General features: G+C 46.7%; 1 protein-coding gene across 6 annotated transcripts in view; it reads right to left on the minus strand.

Moving 5' to 3' along the window:
* Positions 1–22,256, minus strand: part of BRME1 (break repair meiotic recombinase recruitment factor 1) — a 64,917-nt gene that overhangs the window by 24,617 nt on the left and 18,044 nt on the right. For all 6 annotated transcript variants that reach the window (XM_056570264.1, XM_056570267.1, XM_056570265.1 and 3 more), the window contains exons 2-4: positions 21,824–21,860; positions 17,483–17,661; positions 14,538–16,079 (exon numbers count right to left, since the gene is read on the minus strand). In XM_056570264.1, the coding sequence (XP_056426239.1) occupies positions 14,538–16,079; positions 17,483–17,661; positions 21,824–21,848 (1,746 nt within the window). In that variant the 5' untranslated portion in view covers positions 21,849–21,860. The remainder of the gene's footprint in view (positions 1–14,537; positions 16,080–17,482; positions 17,662–21,823; positions 21,861–22,256) is intronic.

Here is a 22,256-nt window from a genome sequence, read left to right on the forward strand (position 1 = left end):
ACATACACCTGCCGCTGCCCCCCCATCATACATTACATACACATCACACATACACTCACACCATACATATACACCCACCCTTCCTGCCGCCGTCTGTATTCTCGGTCTCCTCACCTGAGCCGCCATGAGTGGACATCAGAGCTGTAGTCCCGGCCGGTGTGAGGTGAGATTTCCGTCCTCCCCCTCTCCCCCCCCCCCTGCTCTGTGTTTTCCCCGTGCAAACAAGCAACCGCCCCGTGGTGGATTAGGTCCTGTCTAGACAGAGCAGGGGAGGGGGAGGGATAGAGCTGTGTGCGGGGGATGGAGCTGTGCACGGAGCTGTCTACATCCTTTCTCTCACCCTGCTGTGTCTTCTGAGCTCCGTCCATCCTCCGGGAGGGGAGATAAGGGGGCTCTGCAGTCAGCTGGAGGCCGCCGCCCCCTCCATATACTCTGAGCGCTGGTGTGAGGTGGAGACTTCCATCGGCTCCTGCGCCTCACACCGACATTAAAGAAAAATAAGGGAGAAGTCTGTCCGTCCCTGCTCGCCCGATACAGGGCTAAATCTATAAACAATTCACCTGCCCGGCGCCCAAAACTACTTGTCCCGGGCGTCGGGCTATAGGATTTCCACATCCCTGAGTTTACTTTCACTTTAGACGTGGCGATCAACTTTGAACGCCGCGTCTAAACGAATAATAGCGTGCGGCACCGCGATCAGTGCAGCAGTCTATTAGCCTTTGGTCCTTAACAGGTAATTCTCACTGTAAGATGTATAAACCTTATGGGAATAAAAGGGTCAGGAATAAAAGAAAACCAATGCGGATGAGTAAAAATGTTAAGGGGGCAATAAATGACAAAAATAAAGCATTTAAACTACTAAAACAGGACAGCAGTGAAGAAGCATTAAAAAGCTACAGAGAAAAAAGGAGATTTTTAACACTTACCGCAAAATCTCTCTCTCGAAGGATCCATTGGGGGACACAGACAGTGGGTGTATGCTGCTGTCTCTAGGAGGTGTGACACTATGGTAATAAAAAACTCGGCTCCTCCCAGCAGGATATACCCGCCTTCAGGCTCTGAGCTTGTCAGTTTAAGTTCCAGAGCAATAGGAGGAGACCAATAGGTCAAGGAAAAACCCAAAACTGTCCGAGAACCAGAAGAAAAAACATAACTGAACACACCCTCGGACAGAGAATCAAGGAAAAAACCCAAAAAGGGCGGGAGCTGTGTCCCCCAATGGATCCTCCGAGAAAAAGATTTTACGGTAAGTGTTAAAAAATCTACTTTTCTCTATCGGCTCCATTGGGGGACACAGACCGTGGGAAGTACCAAAGCCGACCCTTGGGTGGGCAGATAAGTAATCAGGCAGACGGCCGACCCACTGCCGCCTGCAACACTATACGCCGATGCGAAAGTATGAACTTGGTAAAACCTCGAGAAAGTGTGCAAAGACGACCAGGTAGCCGCCTTGCAAATCTGCGAGGCCGAGGCTCTATTCTGGAGAGCCCAGGATGCCCCAACAGAACGAATGGAATGAGCCACAACCCTGAAATGAGGAATCTTCCCCTAACAGCGATAGGCTTCCGAAATGGCGGACCGAATCCACCGAGAAATGGTGGCCTTGGAAGCAGGTTGTCCCTTGCGACGACCTTCCGTAAGGACGAAAAAGGAATCACACTGACGAAACGAAGAAGTGATGGAGAGATAAGACCGAACAGCCCGAACTACATCCAGCTTGTGTAGTAAGCGCTCCTTAGGATGAGAAGGAGCCGGACAAAAGGACGGGAGGACAATGTCCTCATTGAGATGAAAGGCCGAAACCACCTTAGGTAAAAAGGAAGGGTCTGGCCGGAAAACGACCTTGTCCTGGTGGATCACCAGAAACGGAGAAAGGCAGGAAAGAGCTGCCAGTTCAGACACCCTCCGGATGGAGGTGATAGCAACAAGAAACGCCACTTTCCAAGAAAGGAGGTGGAGAGACACCTCTCTAAGGGGCTCAAAGGGTGCACCCTGGAGGGCACTCAGAACCAAATTCAAGTCCCAAGGGGGAGAAGGTGACCGATAAGGAGGAACAGCGTGTGCCACTCCTTGCAGGAAGGTCCAGACATGAGAATTGGAAGCCAGGGGTCGCTGGAAAAGAATAGTAAGGTCCGAAACCTGACCTTTAAGGGAACTGAGAGACAACAAATGCAAAAAAGAGAGAAGGCGGGGAATCGAGAAGGTCACCGGGGAGAAGTCCTGAGCTTCACACCAGCGAAAATAAGACCGCCAAGTACGGTGGTAAATTCTTGTGAATGACTTGGGAAGAGAATCCGCGGGCCCTCAAAACCGCGGTCTCAACCGCCATGCCGTCAAATGCAGCGACTGTAAATTGGGGTGGCAAAGAGGACCCTGAGAGAGTAGGTCCGGGCAGAGCGGAAGAAGTAGAGGAGTGTCGTCCAGGAGCCTGACTACGTCGGCATACCACGACCTCCGGGGCCAATCTGGAGCTACCAGAATGGTGGGAATGACCTCTGCCTTGAGATTCCTCTGCCCCCTGGGAAGGAGCGGAAGAGGAGGGAACAGATAAGGCAGGGCGAACACCGTCCAAGGAATCACTAGGACGGCCAAGGCCTGAGGGTCCCGGGACTTGGACACAAACGGAAGAATCTTCCGATTGTGCCGGGATGCGAAGAGATCCACGTCCGGAATGCCCCAGAGGTCGCAGAGCTGTGCGAAGACCTCCGGATGAAGAGACCACTCGCCGGGGTCGGGAGAGGACCGACTGAGGAAGTCCGCTTCCCAGTTGAGCACCCCCGGAATGTGAATTGCCGAAATGGCCAGAACTTTGTTCTCCGCCCAGGTGATAATCTTGGAAAATCCGGGTTGGGATTATGTATTAAATGGGAAAACACTTGGGACGACTGACATGGAAAAGGACTTTGGAGTCTTAGTTAACAGTAAATTTAGCTGTAGTGACCAGTGTCGGGCAGCTGCTGCCAAGGCTAATAAAATCATGGGGTGCATCAATAGGGGCATAGATGCCCACGACAAAGAAATAATTCTACCGCTGTACAAATCACTAGTCAGACCACACATAGAATACTGTGTACAGTACTGGTCAGACCACACATAGAATACTGTGTACAGTACTGGTCAGACCACACATAGAATACTGTGTACAGTACTAGTCAGACCACACATAGAATACTGTGTACAGTACTGGTCAGACCACAAATAGAATATTGTGTACAGTACTGGTCAGACCACACATAGAATACTGTGTACAGTACTTGTCAGACCACACATAGAATACTGTGTACAGTACTGGTCAGACCACACATAGAATACTGTGTACAGTACTGGTCAGACCACACATAGAATACTGTGTACAGTACTGGGCACCAGTGTACAAGAAAGATATAGTGGAGCTGGAGAGGGTTCAAAGACGGGCAACCAGAGTAATACGGAGAATGGGAGGACTACAGTACCCAGAAAGATTATCAGAATTAGGGTTATTTAGTTTAGAAAAAAGAAGGCTTAGGGGAGACCTAATAACTATATATAAATATATCAGTGGACAGTACAGAGATCTCTCCATGATCTATTTATACCCAGGACTGTATCTATAACAAGGAGGCATCCTCTACGTCTAGAGGAAAGAAGGTTTCTACACCAAAACAGATGGGGGGTTCTTTACTGTAAGAGCAGTGAGACTGTGGAATTCTCTCCCGGAGGAGGTGGTCATGGTGAACTCTGTAAAATAATTTACATTGCTGGTTATTGATACTAGATTTATAGGGACAGACCCCTGATCCAGGGATTTATTCTGATGCCATATTTGGAGTCGGGAAGGAATTGTTACCTCTAGTATGAGGGTTTTTTGCCTTCCTCTGGATCAACTCAGTAGGGACTCATTAGGGTTATAGGTTGAACTAGATGGACTCTGGTCTTTTTTTCAACCTTATGAACTATGTTACTATGTTCACACAGTGGAATTTCCGCAATAGCGTTCAAACGACGTCTGAATTTCTGTGTTCTCAGAAATCAGATCTGGTTTTGTGATTTTCCATATCTCTGCAAGTTTATTGGCCCCACTGTGGACTCGAGTGGATCCGGATGACCCCTGTATTTTATGATGTGCACTGATGTTGTTCTCTTAGGGTGCATTCACATCACGATTTTACCATCCTACTTTTTCTCACGATTTTTTACCTTGAAGTCGTACAAATCTGCGCACCAAGTCGTATCCATTGACTTCCATTCAGTAATAATATCCAACACTTGCATCAGTTTTGATCCGCATCCGATTCTGCACGATTTTAGATCGGGGGTAAGATCATGGTTGACCACGATCTTTCACCCAGATTAAAAATTGGTTTGAAATAGTGTCTAATTTTATTATTTTTTATTATTTATGTAAATCGTATTGAACCGTGTGACCGTGAGATTTCATCAGATTTATCGCACACGATTTCTTTTTACAAATGCGCAGTAGCGTCTTCAAATAAACTTTATTGCCCTTGACATACATATTATTTTCCAAACATGATCAGATTTGTGAAAAATCAGATGAGATTTTCAGCTGTACGATTTTTTGATACGATTTTAAATCTGATACCAAACAATTTTTTTAATACGATTGGATACGATTTAAGGTAATCAGATTTTGTCCGATTTTATTGTCTGTTACTCGGATGGTAAAATCTTGATGGGAGCCAGACATTAGCGCAAAATCCTCCGGCATTCACTACCAGTATCTATTTAAAGGGGTACTCCACTGGAAAAAAAAAAAAAAATTCTAAATCAACTGGTGCCAGAAAGTTAAACAGATTTATAAATTACTTCTATTAAAAAATCTTAATCCTTCCAGTACTTACCGTATTTTTCGCCCTATAGGACGCACCGGCGTATAAGACGCACCCAATTTTTAGGGGCAAAATCTAAAAAAATAAAGATTTTGAACCCAATAGTGGTCTTCAACCTGCGGACCTCCATATGTTGCTAAACTACAACTCCCAGCATGCCCGGACAGCCGTTGGCTGTCCGGGCATGCTGGGAGTTGTAGTTTTGCAACATCTGGAGGTCCGCAGATTGAAGACCACTGCATAGGAGGTAATAGTCACGTGTCCCCGCCGCTCCGGACCCGTCACCGCTGCCCTGGATGTCGCTCCATCGCTGTCGCCGTGTCCCCGTCGCACCGGAACGTCTCTGCTGCCGGCCGGGTATCCTCGCTCTCCGTCGCCGCCATCACGTCGTTACGCACGCCGACGCACGTACGCGACGACGAGGAAGGAGAGCGCCGGCCATACAGGGGATCCCTGAACAGAGAAGACACCGAGGAGGCAGGTAAGGTCCCTCCCGGTGTCCTGTAAGCACTAACCCGGCTATTCAGTCGGGCTGTTCGGGACCGCCAAGGTGAAATCGCGGCGGTCCCGAACAGCCCGACTGAACAGCCGGGTTAGTGTCACTTTCCCTTCAGACGCGGCGGTCAGCTTTGATCGCCGCGTCTGAAGGGTTAATACAGGGCATCACCGCGATCGGTCATGTCCTCTATTAGCCGCGGGTCCCGGCCGTTGATGGCCGCAGGGACCGCCGCGATAGGGGTGTATTCGTCGTATAAGACGCACCGACTTTTTCCCCCCAGTTTTGGGGAAGAAAAAGTGCGTCTTATACGGCGAAAAATACGGTATCAGCTGCTGTATGCTCCACAGGAAGTTCTTTTCTTTTTTGAATTTCCTTCCTGTCTGACCACAGTTCTCTCTGCTGACACCTCTGTCCATGTCAGGAACTGTCCAGAGCAGGAGAGGTTTGCTATGGGGACAGTTCCTGACATGGACAGAGGTGTCAGCAGAGAGCTCTGTGGTCAGACAGAAAAGAACTACACAACTTCCTGTGGTGCATACAGCAGCTGATAAGTACTGAAAGGATTAAGATTTTTAAATAGAAGTAATTTACAAATCCGTTTAACTTTCTGGCACCAGTTGACTTAAAAAAAAAAAATGTTTTCGAGTGGAGTTCCCCTTTAACGTTTATCCAATTCGGATTACACTAGGAGCTGCGCCTTATTCTTTTTCAGTTCTTTTCTTCTATGGGAAACGTCGGAGACCTTACATTTTGCTGGAGACGCCTTTTTACACTGACCTTAATCTGCCGCAATGATTTACGTCACATTGTAACATCTAAGGAATCTGCTCCGCAGATAGTTTGGGGGGGGGGGGGGGGGTCAGGTCTCTGAACTACGATCCTCCTACAGAACATAAAATCCCACCAAACTCCTAATCTGGGATCTAATGAAGGATTTACGCCCCATGATTATTGTTCTGTTGTTTTAATGGCCATTCATCACGCTCCTCTGCCCCATTGTGTGTACACCCGTCAGCCGTAACATTGACACCACCTGCCTAATACTGTGTAGCTCTGACTCGTGGAGCCAAAAAATTAGGAGATCGCTCTTGCAAAACTACAACTCCCAGCCGAAGGCTGTCCGGGCATCCTGGGAGTTTTAGTTTTGCAACAGCTGGAGGCACACTTGTTGGGAAACATTGTAATAAGCAAATGTCAATACATTTCTACTAGAACAGCTGAACTATTTGGGATGAATCGGCGAAGTGCCATTACCAGAGGTTAAAGGGGTACTCCGCCCCTAGACATCTTATCCCGGGGGTCCCGCTGCTGGGGACCCCCAGGATCTCGGCTGCAGGACCCACCTGTTGCGGCTTCGGCTCCCGACCACGGTGACGTGAGATCGGGACGTCACGACTCCGCCCCCGTGTGATGTCACGCCCCGCCCCTCAATGCAAGACTATGGGAGGGGGGGGGGGGGCGTGACAGCCGTTACACCCCCTCCCATAGACTTGCATTGAGGGGGCGGGGCGTGATGTCACATGGGGGCGGAGTCGTGACGTCCCGATCTCACGTCACCTTGGTCGTGAGGCGTTAGGATGAGAGCCTCCAGCGCTGCTGGAAGCCGCAACAGGTGGGTCTTACAGCCAAGATCCCGGGGGTCCCCAGCGGCGGGTCCCCAGCGGCGGGACCCCCGCGATCTGACATCTTCTCCCTTATCCTTTCGATAAGGGATAAGATGTCTAGGGGCGTAGTACCCCTTTAAATGGGTACTCCGCTGCTCAGCGTTTGGAACAAACTGTTCCGAATGCAGGAGTCAGGAGCTTGTGACATCATAGCCCCGCCCCTCATGACATCCCACCCCGCCCCGTCAATGCAAGTCCATGGGAGGGGGCGTGGCGACTGTCACGCCCCCTCCCATAGACTTGCATTCAGGGGGCGGGGCATGACATCATGAGGGGGGCAGGGCTATGTCACAAGCTCCTGACTCCAGCATTCAAAACCCTTTAAACCCCCAGCATGCTGGGAGTTATAGTTTTGCAACAGCTGGAGACACACTGTTTGGAAAACACTGGCCCAGACCATCACACTCCGGGGTTTGTCTTCTTCCCATAGCGCATTCTGGTGTCATCTCTTTCCCATGATGCGCATCCACAAGTGATTATTCATGGTTTAAAGAAGAACTCCAGCCTAAATTAATAGGGGATAAGTAGCTGACCGATAATTTAAAGGGGTTATCAAGGAAACAAAAATTTTAATTTGTACTGCCTCCAGAAAGTTAAAACAGATTTGTAAATTACGTCTATTAAAAAATCTTAATCCTTTCAGTACTTATGAGCTGCTGAAGTCGAGTCTAAGTGCTCTCTGATGACACCTGTCTCGGGAGCTGTCCAGAGTAGAAGCAAATCCCCATAGCAAACCTCTTCTACTCTGTGCAGTTCCCGAGACAAGCAGAAATGTCAGCAGAGAGCACTGTTACCAGACAGAAAAGAACAACTCAACTTCAGCAGCTGATAATTATTGGAAGGATTAATATTTTTTAATAGAAGTCATTTACAAATCTGTTTAACTTTCTGGAGCTAGTTGATATAAAAAATAAAAATAAAAAAATTACGTTTTTCCTGGAATACCCCTTTAATTTTGGCTGGAGTTCTCCTTTAACGTTACGGCTGATCATGTATATACGTTTGTCTTTAGATACTTTGTTATATCATGCAAGATGAAGAGACCTTCGCAGTTTGGTCATCTCACTATTTGACATAATTTATTTTATTTCACTCTCCGCCATTAAAGGGGTTCTCCGCTGCTTACACATCTTTTCCCCTATCCAAAGGATACTGGATAAGATGCCTGATCGCGGGAGTCCCGCAGCTGGGGACCCCCGGGATCATGCACGCGGCACCCCGTTTGTAATCAGTCCCCGGAGCGTGTTCGCTCCGGGTCTGATTACGGGCGACTACAGGGCCGGCAGCATGTGACGTCACGCCTCCGCCCCCGTGTGATGTCATGCTCCGCCCCTCAATGCAAGCCTACGAGAGGGGGCGTGGCTTCCATACATAGTAATGGTATCAGTAAAGTCTGGCAGACTGTCTGAAGTGTATGGGGGCCTCTCAACTTTCAGATTATGTCAGTGTTTCCCAACCAGGGTGCCTCCAGCTGTTGCAAAACTACAACTCCCAGCATGGCCAGACAGCCGTTACATACCCTATACAACAGTGTTTCCCAACCAGGGTGCCTCCAGCTGTTGCAAAACTACAACTCCCAGCATGCCCGGACAGCAGCTACATACCCTATACAACAGTGTTTCCCAACCAGGGTGCCTCCAGCTGTTGCAAAACTACAACTCCCAGCATGGCCGGACAGCCGTTACATACCCTATACAACAGTGTTTCCCAACCAGGGTGCCGCCAGCTGTTGCAAAACTACAACTCCCAGCATGCCCGGACAGCAGCTACATACCCTATACAACAGTGTTTCCCAACCAGGGTGCCTCCAGCTGTTGCAAAACTACAACTCCCAGCATGGCCGGACAGCCGTTACATACCCTATACAACAGTGTTTCCCAACCAGGGTGCCTCCAGCTGTTGCAAAACGACAACTCCCAGCATTCCCAGACAGCCGTTATATACCCTATACAACAGTGTTTCCCAACCAGGGTGCCTCCAGCTGTTGCAAAACTACAACTCCCAGCATTCCCAGACAGCCGTTACATACCCTATACAACAGTGTTTCCCAACCAGGGTGCCTCCAGCTGTTGCAAAACTACAACTCCCAGCATGCCCGGACAGCAGCTACATACCCTATACAACAGTGTTTCCCAACCAGGGTGCCTCCAGCTGTTGCAAAACTACAACTCCCAGCATGGCCGGACAGCCGTTACATACCCTATACAACAGTGTTTCCCAACCAGGGTGCCTCCAGCTGTTGCAAAACTACAACTCCCAGCATGCCCGGACAGCCTTCGGCTGTCCGGGCATGATGGGAGTTGTAGTTATGCAACAGCTGGAGGCACCCTGGTTGGGAAACACTGGATTATGTCAAGCAAGGGAATGATCTTACCAAGTGGATGCTCGGAAGAGTTGAATATTCATGTGTACTGAGGGACTAGTGATCCCAAAAATGAAAAGAAACCTCCCATCCACCCTCACCAATCACGAGAACAGGGCTCTCCTGTCCCCCAAAACAACGAGGCGGCAGTGCCTATGTTTGGCCAACGCTCTACATATTTTCTATGGGACTGTCAAACATACTGTAGAGTGCTCAGCTTTGTGTAGAAGTCACAGACAGTGAAGTGCCTGTGATTGGTGGGGGTCTCAGCAGTTGGATATCCTGTAGATAGGGGGGGGGGGGGGAACTTAAAGGGGTACTCTGCTGCTCAGCGTTTGGAACAACATGCTCCGAACACTTAGAGCAGCTTGTGACGTCATAGACCCGCCCCCTCATGACGTCACACCCCACCCCCTCAATGCAAGTCTATGGGGTGGGGCGTGACATCATGAGGGGGCGTGGCTATGACGTCACGAGCTCCCGGCGCCGGTTCTAAGTGTTCGGAAAATTTGGTTCCAAAACGCTGAGCAGTGGAGTATCCCTTTAAAATCTTGAGATATACTTTTATACTTATCTATATATTTTTATACAGAATTTCTCGAGATAAAAGGTTTCTGGAAGACCCTTAACCCCTTAAGGACCAAGGGCGTACCTGTATGCCCGTGGGAATTTCGGTCCCCCACCGCGCGCCGGGCGGGGACCGGGCCGGGGTGACTGCTGATATCTATCAGCAGGCACCCCGCGCAAATGCCCAGGGGGGTCATCAGACCCCCCCATGTCGGCGATCGGCGCAAATCGCAAGTGAATTCACACTTGCGATTTGCAGCTATTCCCGGTCTATAGTGACCCGGAAAATAAAGGGGATCGCGGATGTCCTAGACACCCACGATCCCCCTGTAGCGATAGGAGTGAGGTGGCAGAGTTGCCACCCCTCCTATCTCTGCTATTGGTGGTCTAGACGCGACCACCAATAGCAGATCGGGGCGGAGGGCTTTACTTTCGGTTTCCCCGTTCTGCCCTCCCACAATAGGCGGGGCAGGACGGGGAAACCGACAGGGACCGGCGCCGAAGATCCACTTACCCATCGGCGGCGGCAGCGGCGACGATCAGCGGAAGAAGAGGACGGCGACGCAGCTCCCTGGATCCGACAGAAGCCGGTGAGTTACTTAGCAACATCTGGAGGGCTACAGTCTGAGACCACTATAGTGGTCTCTAAACTGTAACCCTCCAGATGTTGCAAAACTACAACTCCCAGCATGCCCAGAGAGCTGTTTAGGCATGCTGGGAGTTGCAGTTTTGCAACAGCTGGAGGTCTACAGTTTGAGACCACTGCACAGTGATCTCTATACTGTGCACCTCCAGATCTTGCAAAACTACAACTCCCAGCATGCCCACATAGCAGTTTGCTGTCTGGGCATGCTGGGAGTTGTAGTTTTGCAACATATGGAGGTCCACAGTTTGGAGACCACTGTGCAGTGGTCTCTAAACTATAGCTCTCCAGATGTTGCAAAACTGCAACTCCCAGCATGCCTAAACAGCAAACAGCTGTCTCGGCATGCTGGGAGTTTTAGTTGTGTACCTCCAGCTGTTGCATAACTACATCTCCCAGCATGCCTTTCGGCGATCAGTACATGCTGGGAGTTGAAGTTTTGCAACAGCTGGAGGCACACTGGTTGGAAAATACAGAGTTAGGTAACAGAACCTAACTGAAGGTTTTCCAACCAGTGTGCCTCCAGCTGTTGCAAAAGTACAACTCCCAGCATGCACGGTCTGTCAGTACATGCTGGGAGTTGTAGTTTTCAAACAGCTGGAGGTTTGCCCCCCCATGTGAACGCACAGGGTACATTCCTACAGGCAGGTTTACAGTAAGTTTACTACTTCAAGTATGAGCTGCGGCAAATTTTTCCCCGCAGCGCAAACTCCTAGCGGTAAATTCACTGTAAACCTCCGCCAGTGTGAATGTACCCTAAAAACACTACACTACACTTACACATAATAAAGAGTAAAACACAACATATACACCCCTTACACTGTCCCACCAATAAAAATAAAAAAGCATTGTACGGCAGTGTTTCCAAAACAGATCTTCCAGCTGTTGCAAAACAACAACTCACAGCATTTCCGGACAGCCACTGACTGTCCAGGCATGCTGGGAGTTTAGCAACAGCTGGAGGCACCCTGTTTGGGAATCACTGGCATAGAATACCCCTATGTCCACCCCTGTGCAATCCCTAATTTAGTCCTCAAATGCGCATGGCGCTCTCACTTTGAAGCCCTGTCGTATTTCAAGGAAACAGTTTAGTGCCACATATGGGGTATTTCCGTAATAGGGAGAAATTGCACTACAAATTTGGGGGGCTTTTTTTCCTTTTACCCCTTATGAAAAAGAAAAGTTGGAGTATACACCAGCCTGTTAGTGTAAAAAAAAAATTTTTTTTTACACTAACATGCTGGTGTTGTCCTTTACTTTTTATTTTCACGAGAGGTAAAAGGAAAAAAAGACCCCCAAAATTTGTAACGCAATTTCTCCTGAGTACGGAAATACCCCATATGTGGGCGTAAAATGCTCTGCGGATGCACAACAAGGCTCAGGAGTGAGAGCGCACCATGTACATTTGAGGCCTAAATTGGTGATTTGCACAGGGGTGGCTGATTTTACAGCGGTTCTGACATAAACCCAAAAAAATAAATACCCACATGTGACCCCATTTTGGAAATGACACCCCTCACGGAACTTAACAAGGGGTATAGTGAGCCTGAACACCCCACAGGTGTTTGACAAATTTTCATTAAAGTTGGATGGAAAAATGAAAAAAAATAATAATTTCACAAAAATGCTGGTGTCACCCTAAATTTTTCATTTTCACAAGGGAAAATAAAAAAAAAAAGCCCCCCAAAATTTGTAACCCCATTTCTTCTGAGTAAGAACATACCCCATATGTGGATGTAAAGTGCTCTATGGGCGCACTACAATGCTCAGAAGAGAAGGAGCGCCATTGGGATTTTGAAGAGAAAATTTGTCCGGAATTGAAGGCCACTTGTGTTTACAAAGCCCCCATGGTACCAGACCAATGGACCCCCCCACATGTGACCCCATTTTGGAAACTACACCCCTCATGTAATGTAATAAGGGGTACAGTGAGCATTTACGCCCCACAGGTGTCTGACAGATTTTTGGAACAGTGATCCGTGAAAATATGGGGGGGGGGGTCCACTGTTCTGGCACCACGGGGGGCTTTGTAAATGCACATGGCCCCTGACTACCATTCCAAACGAATTCTCTTTCCAAAAGCTCAATGGTGCTCCTCCTCTTCTGAGCATTGTAGTTCGCCCGTAGTACACTTCAGGTCAACTTATGGGGTACCTCCATACTCAGAAGAGATGGGGTTACAAATTTTGGGGGGTATTTTCTGCTATTAACCCTTGCAAAATGGGAAATTTGGGGGGAAACACACATTTTAGTGAAACATATATAATTTTTTTTTACATATGCAAAAGTCGTGAAACCCCTGTGGGGTATTAAGGCTCACTTTATTCCTTGTTACATTCCTCAAGGGGTCTAGTTTCCAAAATGGTATGCCATGTGTTTTTTTTTTTTTTGCTGTTCTGGCACCATAGGGGCTTCCTAAATGCGACATGCCCCCCGAGCAAAATTTGCTGTCAAAAAGCTAAATATCACTCCTTCTCTTCTGAGCATTGTAGTTCGCCCGTAGTGCACTTCAGGCCAACTTATGGGGTACCTCCATACTCAGAAGAAATGGGGTTACAAATTTTGTGGGGTATTTTCTGCTATTAACCCTTGCAAAAATTTCAAATTTGGGGGGAAACACACATTTTAGTAAAAAAACATACTCTCCAAAATCCCCTTGTCGCTCCTTCGCTTCTGAGCCCTCAACTGCACCCGCCGAACAATTTACATAGACATATGAGGTATGTCCTTACTCGAGACAAATTGGGCTACAAATATAAGTATACATTTTCTCCTTTTACCCCTTATAAAAATTCAAAAATTGGTTTTACAAGAACATGCGAGTGTAAAAAATTAAGATTGTGAATTTTCTCCTTCACTTTGCTGCTATTCCTGTGAAACATCTAAAGGGTTAAAACACTTACTAAATGTCATTTTGAATACTTTGGGGGGTGCAGTTTTTATAATGGGGTCATTTGTGGGGTATTTCTATTATGAAGACCCTTCAAATCCACTTCAAACCTGAACTGATCCCTGAAAAATAGTGAGTTTGAAAATTTTGTGAAAAATTGGAAAATTGCTGCTGAACTTTGAAGCCCTCTGATGTCTTCCAAAAGTAGAAACTTGTCAACTTTATGATTCAGACATAAAGTAGACATATTGTATATGTGAATAAAATTTTTTTTATTTGTAATATCCATTTTTCTTACAAGCAGAAAGCTTCAAAGTTAGAAAAATGCAAAATTTTCTAATTTTTCATCAAATTTGGGGATTTTTCACCAAGAAAGGATGCAAGTTACCACAAAATTTTACCACTATGTTAAAGTAGAATATGTCACGAAAAAACAATCTCAGAATCAGAATGATAAGTAAAAGCATTCCAGAGTTATTAATCTTTAAAGTGACAGTGGTCAGAATTGCAAAAAATGGTCCTAAGGTGTAAAATGGCCTGGTCCTTAAGGGGTTAAAGGTGTACTCCGGCCCTAGAAATCTTATCCCCCTATCTAAAGGATAGGGGATAAGAGGTCTGATTGCAGGGGTCCCGCCACTGGGGACCCTCGCAATCTCGACTGCAGCGCCCCCGTTCATGAGCTGCACGGAGAGAAGATTACTCCGTGGCTGATGACGGGTGATATAAGGGCAGGGGTATCGTGAGGTCACGCCCCGTCCCCTCAAAGCAAGCCTATGGGAGGGTGTGTCACGCCTCCTCCCATAGACTTGCACTGAGGGGGTGGGATGTGACGTCACGTGGGAGCGGAGCTGCAACATCACCATACCCCGGACCCTTGTATCGCCCGTCATCAGCCACGGAGTGATCTTCGCTCCAAGCAGCTCATGAATGAGGGCGCTGCAGGAGAGATAGCGAGGGTCCCCAGTGACGGGACCCCAGCAATCAGACATCTTATCCCCTATCCTGTGGACAGGAGATAAGATGTCTAGGGGTGGAGTACCCCCTTAATTTTACCTATAGAAATAGGATAGATATTTAATGTACCGTTGACGTAGTGAAGCTATCCTCCCAGGCTCCGAGCAGCTGGCTGTCCGGCAAGTCCAGGCCATTGGTCAGTTTACAGGGATCCTCACCCAGAGCATCAGTTTGTTGTGATTGGATAATGTTCATTCCGCAGAGGAGAGTTTGGTCCGTCATCGGTGTCCAGATCTCTTCTGGTTGTGAATGGAGAAGTTGGCAATGTTCCCCATCTCTACCCTGTACCCCCGGATCAGATAAGGAGGACGCCTCTTTTATTTTCTGTGAATCTTGCAGGTCTGAGTTTTCGGGTTTTACCTCGGTGATTTCAGGTGGCAGATTTAGCAGATTGGGGTTTTGGGGTTGATGTTTCTGGGATGCCTGTAAATCAGAGTTTGGGTCTGCAGGGTGGACTGAGACATTTCTGTCTATAGAAGGGTCACTGATCAGCATTTCAGAGGCGTCCCCTGACTCACAACCAGTTTGATTTATTTCATCTTTTATACCCTCCATGACCATGAGGGGGAAGTCTAAGGTTCCGCTCATTATATGAACTTCATTCACTTGCTCACTGACGTCTGTGGTCTCCATTATGCTGGTGGATGGCATGACTGTCTCATGAGGGCATCTCTCTCTGATGTCTGTGGTCTCTTTTATACTAGTGGCTGACATGACTGTCTCATAAGGACATCTCTTACTTACGTCTGTGGTCTCTTTTATACTAGTGGCTGAAATGACTGTCTCATGAGGGCATCTCTCACTGATGTCTGTGGTCTCTGTTACACTCGTGGCTGACATGACTGTCTGGTGAGGACATCTCTCACTGATGTCTGTGGTCTCTGTTACACTGGTGGCTGACATGACTGTCTCGTGAGGACATCTCTCACTGATGTCTGTGGTCTCCGTTACACTGGTGGCTGACATGACTGTCTCGTGAGGACATCTCTCACTGATGTCTGTGGTCTCTGTTACACTGGTGGCTGACATGACTGTCTCGTGAGGACATCTCTCACTGATGTCTGTGGTCTCTGTTACACTGGTGGCTGACATGACTGTCTGGTGAGGACATCTCTCACTGATGTCTGTGGTCTCTGTTACACTGGTGGCTGACATGACTGTCTCGTGAGGACATCTCTCACTGATGTCTGTGGTCTCCGTTACACTGGTGGCTGACATGACTGTCTCGTGAGGACATCTCTCACTGATGTCTGTGGTCTCCGTTACACTGGTGGCTGACATGACTGTCTGGTGAGGGCATCTCTCACTGATGTCTGTGGTCTCTGTTACACTGGTGGCTGACATGACTGTCTCGTGAGGACATCTCTCACTGATGTCTGTGGTCTCTGTTACACTGGTGCGTTTAGTGAGCATAGGACTAGGATTACTTAGGATCCCATCACTGACTTGATCTGCAATATCTACAGTGGATGCCACTAACAAGACCCTATCATCTCCAGCGTTTACATCATGATGATGCCCCTGTTGGCCATCTGGGAGTACTGCTTCAATTAGCGGCAATGAAGAGGACACTTCTAGAGAAGTAGAATTCCGCTGAACGTCAGTGAGGCCCTGAAATAGATAGCAGAATAAAGTATTATACTAAATACTTGGGACCATGTATACAAAATCTCTAATGTGCATTAGTGACATCACTGCTCCTGGTGTGATGACATCATTAAATGTTAAAAGCTCAGCTGATTGGTTTATCAGTAAAGAAGTGCGTAATGCTTTCTACTGACAGCTTGCGGGTCCCTTCTTCTGCAGAGCCCTTAAAGAGGTACTCCGCTGCTAGACAGCTTATCCCCTATCCAAAGGGTAAGATGTCTGATTGCAGGGGTCCCGCTGCAGGGGCTCCCCGTGATCCCCTGCAGAACCCGGCGTTCTGCAGCATCCGGCAGTGGTGGTGATGTCACTGCCAGGCCCCCTCCATTCATGTCTATGGGAGGGGGCGTGACTGCCGACAGGCCCCTCCCATAGACATGAATGGAGGGAGCGTGGTGTGAAGTCACGATCACGGCCTCCAGCTCCAAGCGTTCTTAACCAAATGTTCAGACCGTTTGAGTACCCCTTTAATGTATGTTGCCACCACTCATAATGTTACTGCAGGAAGAAAAGCGCTGACATACCAGAGGGTATACACCATGCTATTAAAGGGGTACTCCACTGGAAAACATTTTCTTTTAAATCAACCGGTGCCAGAAAGAAACAGATTTCTAAATTACTTCTATTAAAAAATCTTAACCCTTCCAGTACTTATCAGCTGCTGTATAATCCCCTAGGAAGTTCTTTTCTGTTTGAATTTCCTTTCTGCCTGACCACAAGTGCTCTCTACTGACACCTCTGTCCATGTCAGGAACTGTCTTTTTGACTTTCTTTTTGCAAATGACTCCTATTAAAAAAATCTCAATCCTTCCAGTACTTATCAGCTGTTGTATAATACACGGGAAGTTCTTTTCTTTTTGAATTTCCTTTCTGCCTGACCACAAGTGCTCTCTGCTGATACCTCTGTCCATGTCAGGAACTGTCCAGAGCAGGAGCAAATCCCCATAGCAAACCTCTTTTGCTCTGGGCAGTTCTTGACGTGGACAGAGGTGTCAGCAGAGAGCATTTGTGGTCAGGCAGAAAGGAAATTCAAAAAGAAAAGAACTTCCTGTGTATTATACAGCAGCTGATAAGTACTAGAAGGATTGGGATTTTTTTTTAATAGTAATAATTTGCAAATTTGTTTAACTTTCTGGCACCAGTTGATTTAAAAGAAAATGTTTTCCAGTGGAGTACCCCTTTAATGTTATGGCTGATCAGTGTCTACAACAGCGTTTACCAACCAGGGTGCCTCCAGCTGTTGCAAAGCTACAACTCCCAGCATGCCCGGACAGCCGAAGGCTGTCCGGGCATGCTGGGAGTTGTAGTTTTGCAACAGCTGGAGGCCCACTAAATAGGAAAACTGGTTTATAATATAGTGAGATAATCACCTGGCAGGGTCCTGTTTGGTTTTCATCCTTCTCCTCCATGTTTCTCTCCACTGAAGACTCATCTTCCTTCACAATGTTCTTCTTTACAGGTTCCTCATCTTTCACGTTGGGCTCAGGTGAGGTTGGTCCTGGACACTTGACGCTGCTTTCTGATGTCTTCCTGGAAGTGGAGCTGGTACCTGAGGAGAGGAAATACATAGATAAATGGCGCAAATGGTTTCTCCATCAACAGTCAATACTCCCTATATTGTTTGTAAAATATACCCCTTCCCCCTCCCAAATAAATGGAGGTTGTCCTGGCAGATGTTAGGTTGGCCCACCCTGTAATAAGGGGTTAATCCAATATATATATATATATATATATATATATATATATATAGGTTAATCCCTTAAAGGACATCTGTAGCGCAAATTAATTTATCCCCTGTCCAAAGGATAGGGAATAGGTTATAGATTGCGGCGGGGGGGGGGGGGGGGGGTTCCGAGCGCTGGGGCCCCCCGGGGATCTACTGGACGGGGCCGCAGCAGTATGCTGGAAAGGGGGCGTTCCGTCCCCGCAAGACGCTGCAGCCGACACGCCCCCTCCATGTACCCCATAGAGATACATGGAGGGGGCATGTCTGCTGCGGCTTTCTGCTGGGGACGAAACGTCCCTTCCTACAGACTGTCGCGGCCCTGTCCAGGAGATCCCGGGGGGCCCCAGCGCTCGGACCCCCTGCGATCTATAACTTATCCCCTATCCTGTGGATAGGGGATAAGTTATTTTGCGCTGGACTACTCCTTTATGGATGCAACAATTTCTTTCTTTCCTTCCTACCATCTTAAAGGGGTACTCCCCTGCAAAACTTATTTTTTTATTTTTTTAATCAACTTGGTGCCAGAAAATTAAACAGATTTGTAAATTACTTCTATTTAAAAAGCTTAACCCTTCCAGTACTTATCAGCTGCCGTATGCTCCAGAGGAAGTTTTTTTCTTTTTTAATTTCCCTTTTCTGTCTGACCACAGTGCTCTCTGCTGACACCTCTGTCCATGTCGGGAACTGTCCAGAGCAGGAGAGGTTTGCTATGGGGGATTTGCTCCTACACTGGACAGTTCCTGACATGGACAGAGGTGTCGGCAGAGAGCACTGTGGTCAGACAGAAAAGAAATTAAAAAAGAAAAGGAGGACTTCCTGTAGAGCATACAGCAGCTGATAAGTACTGGAAGGATTAAGATTTTTTTTTAAATAGAAGGAATTTACAAATCTGTTTAACTTTCTGGCACCAGTTGATTTAAAAAAAAATGTTTTTCAGGGAGTACCCCTTTAAAGAGGCACTGTCATTGTTAAAAACTTTTCCTATATTGCAGGACTCATTATAATATGACATTTCACAATACAGTGATCCCTCAACTTACAATGGCCTCAACATACAATAGTTTCACCATATAATGTTTTTTTCTGGACCATCGTAACTTGAAACCAGACTCAACATACAATGTACGCACAGTCCAGATCTGTGATACGCGTCACAACTGGAGGAACTGACCAATGAGAATGGGCATTCACTGGTAAATCACCTGTATTACTGAAGTGTATGCACGGACTGGTGTCTGGTAGCGCCCCCCGCAGTACAGGGAGGTACTACATGTTCTGTACTATTCCTTACCTGTGCCAGGGTTAGCTGCTCCTTTTGGACACCAAGTAAGGGCGGCTCCATCCTGTCCTCTACATAAACCATTGTTTCCCAACCAGGGTGCCTCCAGCTGTTGCAAAACTACAACTCCCAGCATGCCCGGACAGCCAACGGCTGTCCGGGCATGCTGGGAGTTGTAGTTTTGCTACAGCTGGAGGCATCCTGATTGGGAAACACTGACCTAGACAGTGATTACAGCTCCCAGCAGATCTTTATTTCTTTTATATGTAAGGATTTGCTTTATCTATATTAGTTATCTACTTATTTTTCTTTAATCCTCACTTTTTCCTATTTTTGGATGACATTTTGGTGCCTTTAGAACCAATTACCAGGTTTCCAGAGTTATGGTCTCAACATACAATGGTTTCAACATACAATGGTCGTCCTAGGACCAATCAATATTGTAACTTGAGGAACCACTGTATACACCTGTTAAAAAATATTAAATTTTCACTTGAAATTCAAGCTCAGAATAGCCGCCACTAGGGGTCGCCTGTCTTTTAGCCAGACAGACTAGTCTAGATTTTACAGCATACTGGATCCCGGCCGTAAAGCATACCGGTATCCAATAGGGATGCACCGATACATATCGGCCGAAAATAGCTCTTTTGGGGAAATGCCGAAACAACATAAAATTTGCCGATAATGACCCATCTCCCCTGCCCGCCCACAGCACAAGTTATAAACACTGCCAGTGCCAGAGGCGTAGCGTGGGGGGTGCAGGGGAGGCCGGCCACACCGGGCGCAACATCTGGGGGGGGGCGCACTCCGGGATAGGAATACTTCTTTTTATGTGCCCGGGCCGGCTCCCGTGTGTGGCTGCAGGCGGGGGCCGACCAGAGCATATAAAAACTAATACTGTATACTAAAAACCAGGGGGCCTCCAGCTGTTGTGAAACTACAACTCCCAGCATGCCCGGACCGGCAAACCTCTCTCCAGCCAGGGCCCCTGTGACCAATCAATTTGGAGATTACTCGGATGTGATGTCCCCACTTGTCCTTGTTGCCCCCAGAAGCCGATATACATTAGGCCACATTCACATAAGGATTTTTGAATCTGGGGAGGAGGGGTACTCCTCTGGAAAACATTTTTTTTTCTTAATCAGCTGGTGCCAGAAAGTTGAACAGATTTGTAAATTACTTCTATTTAAAATCTTAATCCTTCCAGTACTTATCAGCTGCTGTATTCTCCACAGGAAGTTTTTTTTCTTCCTTTCTGTCTGCCCACAGTGCTCTCTGCTGACACCTCTGTCCATGTCAGGAACTGTCCAGAGCAGGAGAAAATCCTCATAGCAAACCTATCCTGCTCTGGACAGTGGTGTCAGCAGAGAGCACTGCGGTTAGACAGAAAGGAAATAAATAAAGAAAAAAAAAAAAAGAAAAGAACTCCCTTTGTAGTATACAGCAGCTGATAAGTACTGGAAGGATTACGATTTTTTAAATAGAAGTAATTTACAAATCTGTTTAGCTTTCTGTCAACAGTTGATTTTAAAAAAAAACTAAAAATGTTTTCCAGTGGAGTACCCCTTTAAATTGTACAAAAGTGCTTACTTTTAAAAATCAGATGTGGCAGACGTTAGTATGTTCTCATATGTTTTTATTCTACCAAATTGTAAACGCCTTTATTTTGCACATGCGCAGGAAGATATTGTGCTGGTTTAGATGTATGGAAATGTATAGTGATAGGCTACATAGATGGTAATTAGAGATGAGCCAACTTACAGTAAATTTGATTCGTCACGAACTTCTCGGCTCGGCAGTTGATGGCATATCCTGCATAAATTATTTCAGCTTTCCGGTGCTCCGGTGGGCTGGAAAAGGTGGATACAGTCCTAGGAAAGAGTCTCCTAGGACTGTATCCACCTTTTCCAGCCCACGGGAGCACCGGAAAGCTGAACTAATTTATGCAGGATAAGTTATGAACTGCCGAGCCGAGAAGTTTGTGACGAATCGAATTTACAGTAAGTTCGCTCATCTCTAATGGCAATGTTAAAGGGGTTATCCAGGAAAAAAACTTTTTATTTTTTATTATTTTTTTATATCCACTGGCTCCAGAAAGTTAAACAGATTTGTAAATTTACTTCTATTAAAAAAAATCTTAATCCTTTCAGTACTTATGAACTTCTGAAGTTGAGTTGTTCTTTTCTGTCTAACTCCTCTCTGATGACACCTGTCTCGGGAACCGCCCAGTTTAGAAGCCAATCCCCATAGCAAACCTCTTCTACTCTGTGCAGTTCCCGAGACAAGCAGAGATGTCAGCAGAGAGCACTGTTGCCAGACAGAAAACAACTCAACTTCAGCAGCTGATAATTATTGAAAGGAATAAGATTTTTTAATAGAAGTAATTTACAAATCTGTTTAACTTTCTGGAGCCATTTGATATATAAAAAAAATAAAAGTTTTTTCCTGGAATACCCCTTTAAAAATAAATTAAATAAAAAAATATTATAATCCAATAAGATTTAAATCTGTTTTTTTGAATAGGGATAAAAAACAATCTTAGTCAACTGTGAATTTACACGCGAGAAAAAATAAAAATAATGAACGAAAATATAATGTATATATCTATCTATATATAGATATATATATATATATATATATACACACACATATATATATATATATATTATATTTTGTATATATTGTCTAATAAATATACGTCCTCACTTGTTGCCTTCCTTTTCCTCTTCATGGCTTCATATATCTAAAAAACAAAGGAAAATTAGTATTAAAAGAATTACCGTATTTTTCGCCCTATAGGACGCACCGGCGTATAAGACGCACCCAATTTATAGGTGCAAAATCTAAAAAAATAAAGATTTTGAACCCAATAGTGGTCTTCAACTTGCGGACCTCCAGATGTTGCAAAACTACAACTCCCAGCATGCCCGGACAGCCGTTGGCTGTCCGGGCATGCTGGGAGTTGTAGTTTCGCAACATCTGGAGGTCCGCAGATTGAAGACCGCTGCATAGGAGGTAATACTCACGTGTCCCCGCCGCTTCGGACCCGTCACCGCTGCCCTGGATGTCGCTCCATCGCTGTCGCCGCGTCCCCGTCGCTCCGGAACGTCTCTGCTGCCGGCCGGGTATCCTCGCTCTC

This window comes from Hyla sarda, chromosome 4 (assembly GCF_029499605.1).
Source record: "Hyla sarda isolate aHylSar1 chromosome 4, aHylSar1.hap1, whole genome shotgun sequence".
Lineage (NCBI taxonomy): Eukaryota > Metazoa > Chordata > Amphibia > Anura > Hylidae > Hyla > Hyla sarda.